Raw genomic sequence first — 12828 nt, 5'->3', positions numbered from 1 at the left:
ACGACCTCGAGAGCCACGGCCTATACAAGTGCACGACCTCTAGAGCCATGGCCTATACAAGTGCACGACCTCCAGAGCCATGGCCTGTACAAGTGCACGACCTCTAGAGTCATGGCCTATACAAGTGCACGACCTCTAGAGCCATGGCCTGTACAAGTGCACGACCTCTACAGCCATAACCTATACAAGTGCATGGCCTCTAGAGCCATGGCCTGTACAAGTGCACGACCTCTAGAGCCATGACCTATACAAGTGCACGACCTCGAGCCATGGCCTATACAAGTGCACGACCTCTACAGCCATGGCCTATACAAGTGCACGACATCTAGAGCCATGACCTATACAAGTGCACGACCTCTAGAGCCATGGCCTATACAAGTGCACGACCTCTAGAGCCATGACCTATACAAGTGCACGACCTATAGAGTCATGACCTATACAAGTGTACGACCTCTAGAGCCATGGCCTATACAAGTGCATGACCTCTAGATCCATGGCCTATATAAGTGCACGACCCCTAGAGCCAAGGCCTATACAAGTGCACGACTTCTAGAGCCATGGCCTATACAAGTGCACGACCTCTAGAGCCATGGCCTATACAAGTGCACGACCTCTAGAGCCATGGCCTATACAAGTGCACGACCTCTAGACTAGAGTCATGGCCTATACAAATACACGACCTCTAGAGCGATGGCCTATACAAGTGCATGACCCCTAGAGCCATGGCCTATATAAGTGCATGACCCCTAGAGCCATGGCCTATACAAGTGCACGAGCCCTAGAGCCATGACCTAGACAAGTGCACGACCTCTAGAGCCATGGCCTATATACGTGCACGACCCCTAGACCCATGGCCTAGACAAGTGCACGACCCCTAGAGCCATGACCTAGACAAGTGCACGACCTCTAGAGCCATGGCCTAGACAAGTGCACGACCCCTAGAGCCATGGCCTAGACAAGTGCACGACCCCTAGAGCCATGACCTATACATGTGCACGACCCCTAGAGCCATGACCTAGACAAGTGCACGACCTCTAGAGCCATGGCCTATATACGTGCACGACCCCGAGACCCATGGCCTAGACAAGTGCACGACCTCTAGAGCCATGGCATATACAAGTGCACGGCCCCTAGACCCATGGCCTAGACAAGTGCACAACCCCGAGAGCCATGGCCTATACAGGTGCACGGCCCCTAGAGCCATGGCCTAGACAAGTGCATGACCCCTAGAGCCATGACCTAGACAAGTGCACGACCCCTAGACCCATGGTCTAGACAAGTGCACGACCCCAAGAGCCATGGCCTATATAAGTGCATGACCTCTGGAGCCATAGATAGACAAGTGCACGACCCCTAGAGCCATGACCTAGCCAAGTGCACGACCCCTAGAGCCATGGCCTAGACAAGTGCACGACCCCTAGAGCCATGGCCTAGACAAGTGCACGACCCCTAGAGCCATGGCCTAGACAAGTGCATGACCTCTAGAGCCATGGCCTAGACAAGTGCACGACCTCTAGAGCCATGGCCTAGACAAGTGCACGACCCCTAGAGCCATGGCCTAGACAAGTGCACGACCCCTAGAGCCATGACCTATACAGGTGCACGACCCCTAGAGCCATGACCTAGACAAGTGCATGACCTCTAGAGCCATGGCCTATATAAGTGCATGATCCCTAGACCCATGGCCTATACAAGTGCACGACCCCTAGACCCATGGCCTATACTGGTGCACAACCCCCTAGAGCCATACCTCATATCTCAACAAGAGGTCCATAAAGGACCGATTTACACAAACAACCGATCGCAGTAGTTGCTGCAGCTTTGTGCTTAAACCGAGTTGCATACAAATAAAGAATATCCACAATCAGAAGAATCAAATATTCAGGTACATGGCCAGGTAGTGTTGCATGTCAATGGTGGGATCCTGGCAGGTGACTCGTGGGCGGCAATTCAAACCTTGCCATCTACCTTGAAGGGACAGAAGATGCAGACGTCAACAACATTTTGAAGAGGCAACACCCAGGTCAAGCAGGTGTTCTACAGGTAGGACCTTAATATTCTGTACCGCCTTGTGAGAAGCACAACAGCTGCTGAATTCATAGAAAAAGAGTCTACCTGGTGGTAAAAAGACCTTGTGATTGATCTCAAAGGCAAAGCTGCACTCAGGTGAGAACGTTTCAGATTTGGTTTTTCTCTGCAGCTTTTTCATCCCTCTCAAGTTTAACGTTCAACTTACTCCCTTTCATTTCTGATGCCGTCGGTCACTTAGTCGCTATGTACAACCACCTGTTGGTAGGATATGTCGCAGACAGGTAATGGAGATTGTTTGAGCTGAAATACTTGGAGGCAAAGTCTCTGACAGACCTCTTCGGGTTTGTCTCAAACGTTACGATAAAACGAAGAGTCTTAGACCGTTTGGATATTCACACCCTGGCTCATTCATATGGTTCCCTGAAGCAGGTGAACTTGCGCAAACCTTGGCATGATCAAAAGGTAGAGAAACCGAAGATCGACAAATCTTGCTCATGTGTTGGCCTTTGATGAGATGGACAAAGTCATTATACGCATTGTGTACAAATTGTACCAAAGAGAGGAATATCAGTTGTTTTACAGTTTGAGATGAAGGTGGCATTCTGGGAACATTTCAAGGTACGCAAAAGGAGCCACCTCACCTGTTGAGCGCACTTGTTCCGGAAGGAGAAGAAGCCTCGTGGAGACTTTGGGCACTTTGCTCAGATCGCACTGGAGAATTGAAGGTTGAAAGCAGATTGATAATGTAGTTAATGTGATAAAAAAAGAGTGAATGCCATGCGTCGGATCATTTTCTCTGCATTAGGCAGGTGTTAACATCAACGAAAGCAGGTAAGTAGCACAAGCTCAGAAGGCGATGGGTCAAGAGTTGCAAAAGGCAATTGAGGAGTTGCAGCATGTTGTCTGCTCAACAAGCAAAATCTTCGTAGTTTCCTCTTGTGCCGTGCTGGTGCAGTAAGTGGTGGTGGTGATGGTGAGGTGGCAACGTGCCGGACGAAAAGCTTCCACCTTGTGTGTGGGTACGCAGTGTCTCGTCCTGTAGAGGCAAGAAGCAGAAAATGAGGGAAAAACACATTCAAACTGTGTGTGGCCACACACACACGCACACACACGCGTGCACGCACACATGCACACGGACGCGCGCACACACACACACACGCACACACACGCACACCCCCACCCCCACACTTCCCGGTCATGCAAACTTCCTCTCGCCTAAGATGGAGAGGACCAGGAGATGTATCGAGTGGATACGTTTCGAAGACAGTAAAGATTGACCTGAGAACGGAAGATTTGATGGGACGATATGGTGGTCGCGGTGTCGCGCCATTTGACATGCATTTGGGCGGCCTGGCTCTGGAGTTTGGTGGGACTCATGGGCCCCTTGCTGCCGGGTGGTACGGCCCAGGCTTTGACGGACATTCTTCTGTAGGGCTTCGTCCATTGGGGACGTGAGAGTGTGAGGTGAGATTGAGGATTTGTGCCATATGCGGCTGCTTTGGAGTACACGGCGGCAAATTTGGTGGGCGGAGTGCCATGCATGTGGCCCCCAAAGTCATGTGGATTGTCTGGGATGCGGCCTGGCAGCTTTCTGGATTTCTCCAACCTCATCATGCCGAGAATGAGGGCCTGTGATTTGGTGACTCCCTTGAAGCCATCCATGTTATGCCTGCAGGGAATCGAGCTCTGTGAGATACAGTAATGTGCGGAAAATAGAGGCTTTGGTTGGGGCTGGGGCAGGCGCCCGTGGCTTGATGGGATTTGCTGATTTTAACCCGCAAGAAGGACATGAGCACACATGGAGGGGGGCCTAAGGTTTGGCAGACCCAAGTGGAAGGGGGGCCTGAGATTTGGCAGACACGAGTGGAAGGGGAGATTGAGATTTGGCAGACTCGAGTGGAAAGGGGGCCTGAGATTTGGCAGACACGAGTGGAAGGGGGACCTAAGATTTGGCAGACATGAGTGGAAGGGGGGCCTGAGATTTGGCAGACATGAGTGGAAGGGGGGGGCTGAGATTTGGCAGACACGAGTGGAAGGGGGGCCTGAGATTTGGCAGACACGAGTGGAAGGGGAGACTATGGTTTGGCAGACCCGAGTGGAAAGGGGGCCTGAGATTTGGCAGACCTCAGTGGAAGGGGGACCTGAGATTTGGCAGACCCGAGTGGATGGTGGGCTTGAGATTTGGCGGACATATGGGAGGGTGGCCGGAGATTTGGCGGACCCGTGTGGGAGTGGAGGGGCTGAGATTTGGCAGACCAGAGTGGAAAGGGACCTGAGAAAGATAAGGACCGGTGGCGGAGACACATGCATGCATGCGCACACACATGAGGATGCGTCATGATGCACACGTACACATGCATGATTATGATTTATACACGTTGGGTTTGGTTTTGTTTTTGCTTTGGCAAATTTTGCTTTGTTTTGCGTGACATCATAAGCTGTGTATTGCGTGCACACTTATTATTTTATGCGTTATATATACATAGACATATCGTGCACATGTTGTATTGTATACACACATTATGCATGACATGTTGTACAGTGGTATGTTGTGTACATGCATTGCACATATTTTGTGTCAACCCACATGCACGTGCTCGTGCACACACACGAGTGCGCACACACACACACACACACACACACACACACACACACACACACACACACACACACACACACACACACACACACACACACACACACACACACACACACACACACACACACACACACACACACACACACACACACACACACACACACACACACACACACACACAACATTTTTCTTATGTACAAACATATTGTGACAGTTGTGATTCGGAGAGAACTTTGTGCACTCAATTTGGCACCAACTCCACTTGAGAAACAACACTGATGACACTGATTACACCACTCAAACCTCCCATTTACAAAATCAACAGTGCTTCGTAATCCTGTTTTTAGGCAGCATGCAAATCTCCCATTTGCTGGATCAAAAGTGGATGATATTCCTGTTTTTTGGCAGCATGCAAATCTCCCATTTGCTGAATCAAAAGTGGACGATATTCCTGTTTTTAGGCAGAATGTAAATCTCCCATTTGCTGGATCAAAAGTGGACGATATTCCTGTTTTTAGGCAGTATGCAAATCTCCCATTTGCTGGATCAAAAGTGGACGATATTCCTGTTTTTAGGCAGTATGCAAATCTCCCATTTGCTGGATCAAAAGTGGACGATATTCCTGTTTTTAGGCAGTATGCAAATCTCCCATTTGCTGGATCAAAAGTGGACGATATTCCTGTTTTAGGCAGTATGCAAATCTCCCATTTGCTGGATAAAAAGTGGACGATATTCCTGTTTTTAGGCAGTATGCAAATCTCCCATTTGCTGGATCAAAAGTGGACGATATTCCTGTTTTTAGGCAGTATGCAAATCTCCCATTTGCGGGATAAAAAGTGGACGATATTCCTGTTTTTAGGCAGTATGCAAATCTCCCATTTGCTGGATCAAAAGTGGAAGATATTCCTGTTTTTAGGTTGTATGCAAATTTCCCATTTGCTGGATCAAATTTGGATGATATTCCTGTTTTTAGGCAGAATGCAAATCTCCCATTTGCTGGATCAAAAGTGGAAGCTATTCCTGTTTTTAGGCAGTATGCAAATCTACCATTTGCTGGATCAAAAGTGGAAGATATTCCTGTTTTTAGGCAGAATGCAAATCTCCCATATGCTCGATCAAAAGTGGTCGATATTCCTGTTTTTAGGCAGAACGCAAATCTACCATTTGCTGGATCAAAAGTGGACGATGTTCCTGTTTTTAGGCAGTATGCAAATCTACCATTTGCTCGATCAAAAATGGGAAGATATTCCTGTTTTTAGGCAGAATGCAAATCTCCCATTTGCTGGATCAAAAGTGGATGATGTTCCTGTTTTTAGTTAGTATGCAAATCTCCCATTTGCTGGATTAAAATTGGACGATATTCCTGTTTTTAGGCAGTATGCAAATCTCCCATTTGCTGGATCAAAAGTGGACGATATTCCTGTTTTTAGGTAGTATGCAAATCTCCCAATTTGCTGGATCAAAAGTGGACGATATTCCTGTTTTTAGGCAGTATGCAAATCTCCCATTTGCTGGATCAAAAGTGGAAGATATTCCTGTTTTTAGGTGGTATGCAAATTTCCCATTTGCTGGATCAAAATTGGATGATATTGCTGTTTTTAGGCAGAATGCAAATCTCCCATTTGCTGGATCAAAAGTGGAAGATATTCCTGTTTTTAGGTTGTATGCAAATTTCCCATTTGCTGGATCAAAATTGGATGATATTCCTGTTTTTAGTTAGTATGGAAATTTCCCATTTGCTCGATCAAAAGTGGAAGATATTCCTGATTTTAGGTTGTATGCAAATTTCCCATTTGCTGGATCAAAATTGGATGATATTGCTGTTTTTAGGCAGAATGCAAATCTCCCATTTGCTGGATCAAAAGTGGAAGATATTCCTGTTTTTAGGTTGTATGCAAATTTCCCATTTGCTGGATTAAATTTGGATGATATTACTCTTTTTAGGCAGTATGCAAATCTCCCATTTGCTCGATCAAAAGTGGATGATATTCCTGTTTTTAGTTAGTATGCAAATCTCCCATTTGCTGGATTAAAATTGGACGATATTCCTGTTTTTAGGCAGTATGCAAATCTCCCATTTGCTGGATCAAAAGTGGATGGTATTCCTGTTTTTAGTTAGTATGCAAATCTCCCATTTGCGGGATTAAAATTGGATGATATTCCTGTTTTTAGGCAGTATGCAAATCTCCCATTTGCTGGATCAAAAGTGGTCGATATTCCTGTTTTTAGGCAGAACGCAAATCTCCCATTTGCTGGATCAAAATTGGATGATAATCCTGTTTTTAGGTAGTATGGAAATTTCCCATTTGCTCGATCAAAAGTGGAAGATATTGCTGTTTTTAGGATGTATGCAAATTTCCCATTTGCTGGATCAAAATTGGATGATATTGCTGTTTTTAGGCAGAATGCAAATCTCCCATTTGCTGGATCAAAAGTGGAAGATATTCCTGTTTTTAGGTTGTATGCAAATTTCCCATTTGCTGGATTAAATTTGGATGATATTACTCTTTTTAGGCAGTATGCAAATCTCCCATTTGCTCGATCAAAAGTGGATGATATTCCTGTTTTTAGTTAGTATGCAAATCTCCCATTTGCTGGATTAAAATTGGACGATATTCCTGTTTTTAGGCAGTATGCAAATCTCCCATTTGCTGGATCAAAAGTGGATGGTATTCCTGTTTTTAGTTAGTATGCAAATCTCCCATTTGCGGGATTAAAATTGGATGATATTCCTGTTTTTAGGCAGTATGCAAATCTCCCATTTGCTGGATCAAAAGTGGTCGATATTCCTGTTTTTAGGCAGAACGCAAATCTACCATTTGCTGGATCAAAAGTGGACGATATTCCTGTTTTTAGGCAGTATGCAAATCTCCCATTTGCTCAATCAAAAGTGGACGATATTCCTGTTTTTAGGCAGTATGCAAATCTCCCATTTGCTCGATCAAAAGTGGACGATATTCCTGTTTTTAGGCAGTATGCAAATCTCCCATTTGCTGGATCAAAAGTGGACGATATTCCTGTTTTAGACAGTATGCAAATCTCCCATTTGCTGGATCAAAAGTGGACGATATTCCTGTTTTTAGGCAGTATGCAAATCTCCCCATTTGCTGGATCAAAAGTGGACGATGTTCTTGTTTTTAGGCAGTATGCAAATCTCCCATTTGCTGGATCAAAAGTGGAAGATATTCCTGTTTTTAGGCAGAATGCAAATCTCCCATTTGCTGGAACAAAAGTGGAGGATATTCCTGTTTTTAGGCAGAATGCAAATCTCCCATTTGCTGGATCAAAATTGGATGATATTCCTGTTTTTAGGCAGAATGCAAATCTCCCATTTGCTGGATCAAAATTGGATGATATTACTGTTTTTAGGCAGTATGCAAATCTCCCATTTGCTGGATCAAAAGTGGATGATATTCCTGTTTTTAGTTAGTATGCAAATCTCCGATTTGCTGGATTAAAACTGGACGATATTCCTGTTTTTAGGCAGTATGCAAATCTCCCATTTGCTGGATCAAAAGTGGACGATATTCCTGTTTTCCAGTAGTATGTAAATCTACCATTTGCTGGATCAAAATTGGATGATATTGCTGTTTTTAGGCAGAATGCAAATCTCCCATTTGCTGGATCAAAATTGGATGATATTGCTGTTTTTAGGCAGAATGCAAATCTCCCATTTGCTGGATCAAAAGTGGAAGATATTCCTGTTTTTAGGTTGTATGCAAATTTCCCATTTGCTGGATCAAATTTGGATGATATTCCTGTTTTTAGGCAGAATGCAAATCTCCCATTTGCTGGATCAAAAGTTGAAGATATTCCTGTTTTTAGGCAGTATGCAAATCTACCATTTGCTGGATCAAAAGTGGAGGATATTCCTGTTTTTAGGCAGAATGCAAATCTCCCATTTGCTGGATCAAAATTGGATGATATTCCTGTTTTTAGGCAGAACGCAAATCTACCATTTGCTGGATCAAAAGTGGACGATGTTCCTGTTTTTAGGCAGTATGCAAATCTACCATTTGCTCGATCAAAAATGGGAAGATATTCCTGTTTTTAGGCAGAATGCAAATCTCCCATTTGCTGGATCAAAATTGGATGATATTACTGTTTTTAGGCAGTATGCAAATCTCCCATTTGCTGGATCAAAAGTGGATGATGTTCCTGTTTTTAGTTAGTATGCAAATCTCCCATTTGCTGGATTAAAATTGGACGATATTCCTGTTTTTAGGCAGTATGCAAATCTCCCATTTGCTGGATCAAAAGTGGACGATATTCCTGTTTTTAGGTAGTATGCAAATCTCCCATTTGCTGGATCAAAAGTGGACGATATTCCTGTTTTTAGGCAGTATGCAAATCTCCCATTTGCTGGATCAAAAGTGGAAGATATTCCTGTTTTTAGGTGGTATGCAAATTTCCCATTTGCTGGAACAAAATTGGATGATATTGCTGTTTTTAGGCAGAATGCAAATCTCCCATTTGCTGGATCAAAAGTGGATGGTATTCCTGTTTTTAGTTAGTATGCAAATCTCCCATTTGCTGGATCAAAAGTGGACGATATTCCTGTTTTTAGGCAGTATGCAAATCTCCCCATTTGCTGGATCAAAAGTGGACGATGTTCTTGTTTTTAGGCAGTATGCAAATCTCCCATTTGCTGGATCAAAAGTGGAAGATATTCCTGTTTTTAGACAGTATGCAAATCTCCCATTTGCTGGATCAAAAGTGGACGATATTCCTGTTTTTAGACAGTATGCAAATCTCCCATTTGCTCGATCAAAAGTGGACGATATTCCTGTTTTTAGGCAGTATGCAAATCTCCCCATTTGCTGGATCAAAAGTGGACGATGTTCTTGTTTTTAGGCAGTATGCAAATTTCCCATTTGCTAGATCAAAATTGGACGATATTCTTGCTTTTAGGCAGTATGCAAATCTCCCATTTGCTGGATCAAAAGTGGAAGATATTCCTGTTTTTAGGCAGAATGCAAATCTCCCATTTGCTAGATCAAAATTGGACGATATTCTTGTTTTTAGGCAGAATGCAAATCTCCCATTTGCTGGATCAAAAGTGGACGATGTTCCTGTTTTTAGGCAGTATGCAAATCTCCAATTTGCTAGATCAAAATTGGACGATATTCCTGTGTTTAGGCAGTATGCAAATCTCCCATTTGCTAGATCAAAATTGGACGATATTCTTGTTTTTAGGCAGTATGCAAATCTCCCATTTGCTCGATCAAAAGTGGACGATATTCCTGTGTTTAGGCAGTATGCAAATCTCCCATTTGCTGGATCAAAAGTGGACGATATTCCTGTGTTTAGGCAGTATGCAAATCTCCCATTTGCTCGATCAAAAGTGGACGATATTCCTGTGTTTAGGCAGTATGCAAATCTCCCATTTGCTGGATCAAAATTGGACGATATTCTTGTTTTTAGGCAGTATACAAATCTCCCATTTGCTCGATCAAAAGTGGACGATATTCCTGTGTTTAGGCAGTATGCAAATCTCCCATTTGCTCGATCAAAAGTGGACGATATTCTTGTTTTTAGGCAGTATACAAATCTCCCATTTGCTCGATCAAAAGTGGACGATATTCCTGTGTTTAGGCAGTATGCAAATCTCCCATTTGCTGGATCAAAAGTGGACGATGTTCCTGTTTTTAGGCAGTATACAAATCTCCCATTTGCTGGATCAAAATTGGACGATATTCCTGTGTTTAGGCAGTATGCAAATCTCCCATTTGCTCGATCAAAAGTGGACGATATTCCTGTTTTTAGGCAGAATGCAAATCTCCCATTTGCTGGATCAAAATTGGACGATATTCCTGTGTTTAGGCAGTATGCAAATCTCCCATTTGCTAGATCAAAATTGGACGATATTCCTGTTTTTAGGCAGAATGCAAATCTCCCATTTGCTGGATCAAAAGTGGACGATGTTCCTGTTTTTAGGCAGTATGCAAATACCCCATTTGCTCGATCAAAAGTGGACGATATTCCTGTGTTTAGGCAGTATGCAAATACCCCATTTGCTAGATCAAAAGTGGACGATATTCTTGTTTTTAGGCAGTATGCAAATCTCCCATTTGCTCGATCAAAAGTGGACGATATTCCTGTGTTTAGGCAGTATGCAAATCTCCCATTTGCTGGATCAAAATTGGACGATGTTCCTGTTTTTAGGCAGTATACAAATCTCCCATTTGCTAGATCAAAAGTGGACGATATTCTTGTTTTTAGGCAGTATGCAAATCTCCCATTTGCTGGATCAAAAGTGGACGATGTTCCTGTTTTTAGGCAGTATACAAATCTCCCATTTGCTGGATCAAAATTGGACGATATTCCTGTGTTTAGGCAGTATGCAAATCTCCCATTTGCTCGATCAAAAGTGGACGATATTCCTGTTTTTAGGCAGAATGCAAATCTCCCATTTGCTGGATCAAAATTGGACGATATTCCTGTGTTTAGGCAGTATGCAAATCTCCCATTTGCTCGATCAAAAGTGGACGATATTCCTGTTTTTAGGCAGAATGCAAATCTCCCATTTGCTGGATCAAAAGTGGACGATGTTCCTGTTTTTAGGCAGTATGCAAATCTCCCATTTGCTGGATGAAAAGTGGACGATGTTCCTGTTTTTAGGCAGAATGCAAATCTCCCATTTGCTGGATCAAAATTGGACGATATTCCTGTGTTTAGGCAGTATGCAAATCTCCCATTTGCTCGATCAAAAGTGGACGATATTCCTGTTTTTAGGCAGAATGCAAATCTCCCATTTGCTGGATCAAAAGTGGACGATGTTCCTGTTTTTAGGCAGTATGCAAATCTCCCATTTGCTGGATCAAAAGTGGACGATATTCCTGTTTTTAGGCAGAATGCAAATCTCCCATTTGCTGGATCAAAAGTGGACGATGTTCCTGTTTTTAGGCAGTATGCAAATACCCCATTTGCTCGATCAAAAGTGGACGATGTTCCTGTTTTTAGGCAGTATGCAAATCTCCCATTTGCTAGATCAAAAGTGGACGATATTCCTGTTTTTAGGCAGTATGCAAATCTCCCATTTGCTCGATCAAAAGTGGACGATATTCCTGTTTTTAGGCAGAATGCAAATCTCCCATTTGCTGGATCAAAAGTGGACGATGTTCCTGTTTTTAGGCAGTATGCAAATACCCCATTTGCTCGATCAAAAGTGGACGATATTCCTGTGTTTAGGCAGTATGCAAATCTCCCATTTGCTAGATCAAAATTGGACGATATTCCTGTTTTTAGGCAGAATGCAAATCTCCCATTTGCTGGATCAAAAGTGGACGATGTTCCTGTTTTTAGGCAGTATGCAAATACCCCATTTGCTCGATCAAAAGTGGACGATATTCCTGTGTTTAGGCAGTATGCAAATACCCCATTTGCTAGATCAAAAGTGGACGATATTCTTGTTTTTAGGCAGTATGCAAATCTCCCATTTGCTCGATCAAAAGTGGACGATATTCCTGTGTTTAGGCAGTATGCAAATCTCCCATTTGCTGGATCAAAATTGGACGATGTTCCTGTTTTTAGGCAGTATACAAATCTCCCATTTGCTAGATCAAAAGTGGACGATATTCTTGTTTTTAGGCAGTATGCAAATCTCCCATTTGCTAGATCAAAATTGGACGATATTCTTGTTTTTAGGCAGTATGCAAATCTCCCATTTGCTCGATCAAAAGTGGACGATATTCCTGTTTTTAGGCAGTATGCAAATCTCCCATTTGCTAGATCAAAAGTGGACGATATTCTTGTTTTTAGGCAGTATGCAAATCTCCCATTTGCTGGATCAAAATTGGACGATATTCCTGTGTTTAGGCAGTATGCAAATCTCCCATTTGCTAGATCAAAAGTGGACGATATTCTTGTTTTTAGGCAGTATGCAAATCTCCCATTTGCTAGATCAAAAGTGGACGATATTCTTGTTTTTAGGCAGTATGCAAATCTCCCATTTGCTGGATCAAAATTGGACGATATTCCTGTGTTTAGGCAGTATGCAAATCTCCCATTTGCTAGATCAAAAGTGGACGATATTCTTGTTTTTAGGCAGTATGCAAATCTCCCATTTGCTAGATCAAAAGTGGACGATATTCTTGTTTTTAGGCAGTATGCAAATCTCCCATTTGCTGGATCAAAATTGGACGATATTCCTGTGTTTAGGCAGTATGCAAATATCCCATTTGCTGGATCAAAATTGG

At 43.3% G+C, this 12828-nt stretch overlaps 1 protein-coding gene across 1 annotated transcript in view; it reads right to left on the bottom strand.

Annotated features, from left to right (window-relative positions):
• Positions 1-1205: 1205 nt before the first annotated feature.
• LOC137433762 (acid-sensing ion channel 1) overlaps positions 1206-12828 on the bottom strand; it is a 673311-nt gene continuing 661688 nt past the window's right edge. The window contains exon 10 of the mRNA XM_068126050.2: positions 1206-3067. Within this exon, the coding sequence (XP_067982151.2) occupies positions 2939-3067 (129 nt within the window). The 3' untranslated portion in view covers positions 1206-2938. The remainder of the gene's footprint in view (positions 3068-12828) is intronic.

Source organism: Myxine glutinosa, chromosome 10 (assembly GCF_964187855.1).
Source record: "Myxine glutinosa chromosome 10, kmMyxGlut1.1, whole genome shotgun sequence".
NCBI lineage: Eukaryota > Metazoa > Chordata > Myxini > Myxiniformes > Myxinidae > Myxine > Myxine glutinosa.
Note: the sequence above shows the minus strand (reverse complement) of the source record. Positions and strands in the feature narration are given on the sequence as shown.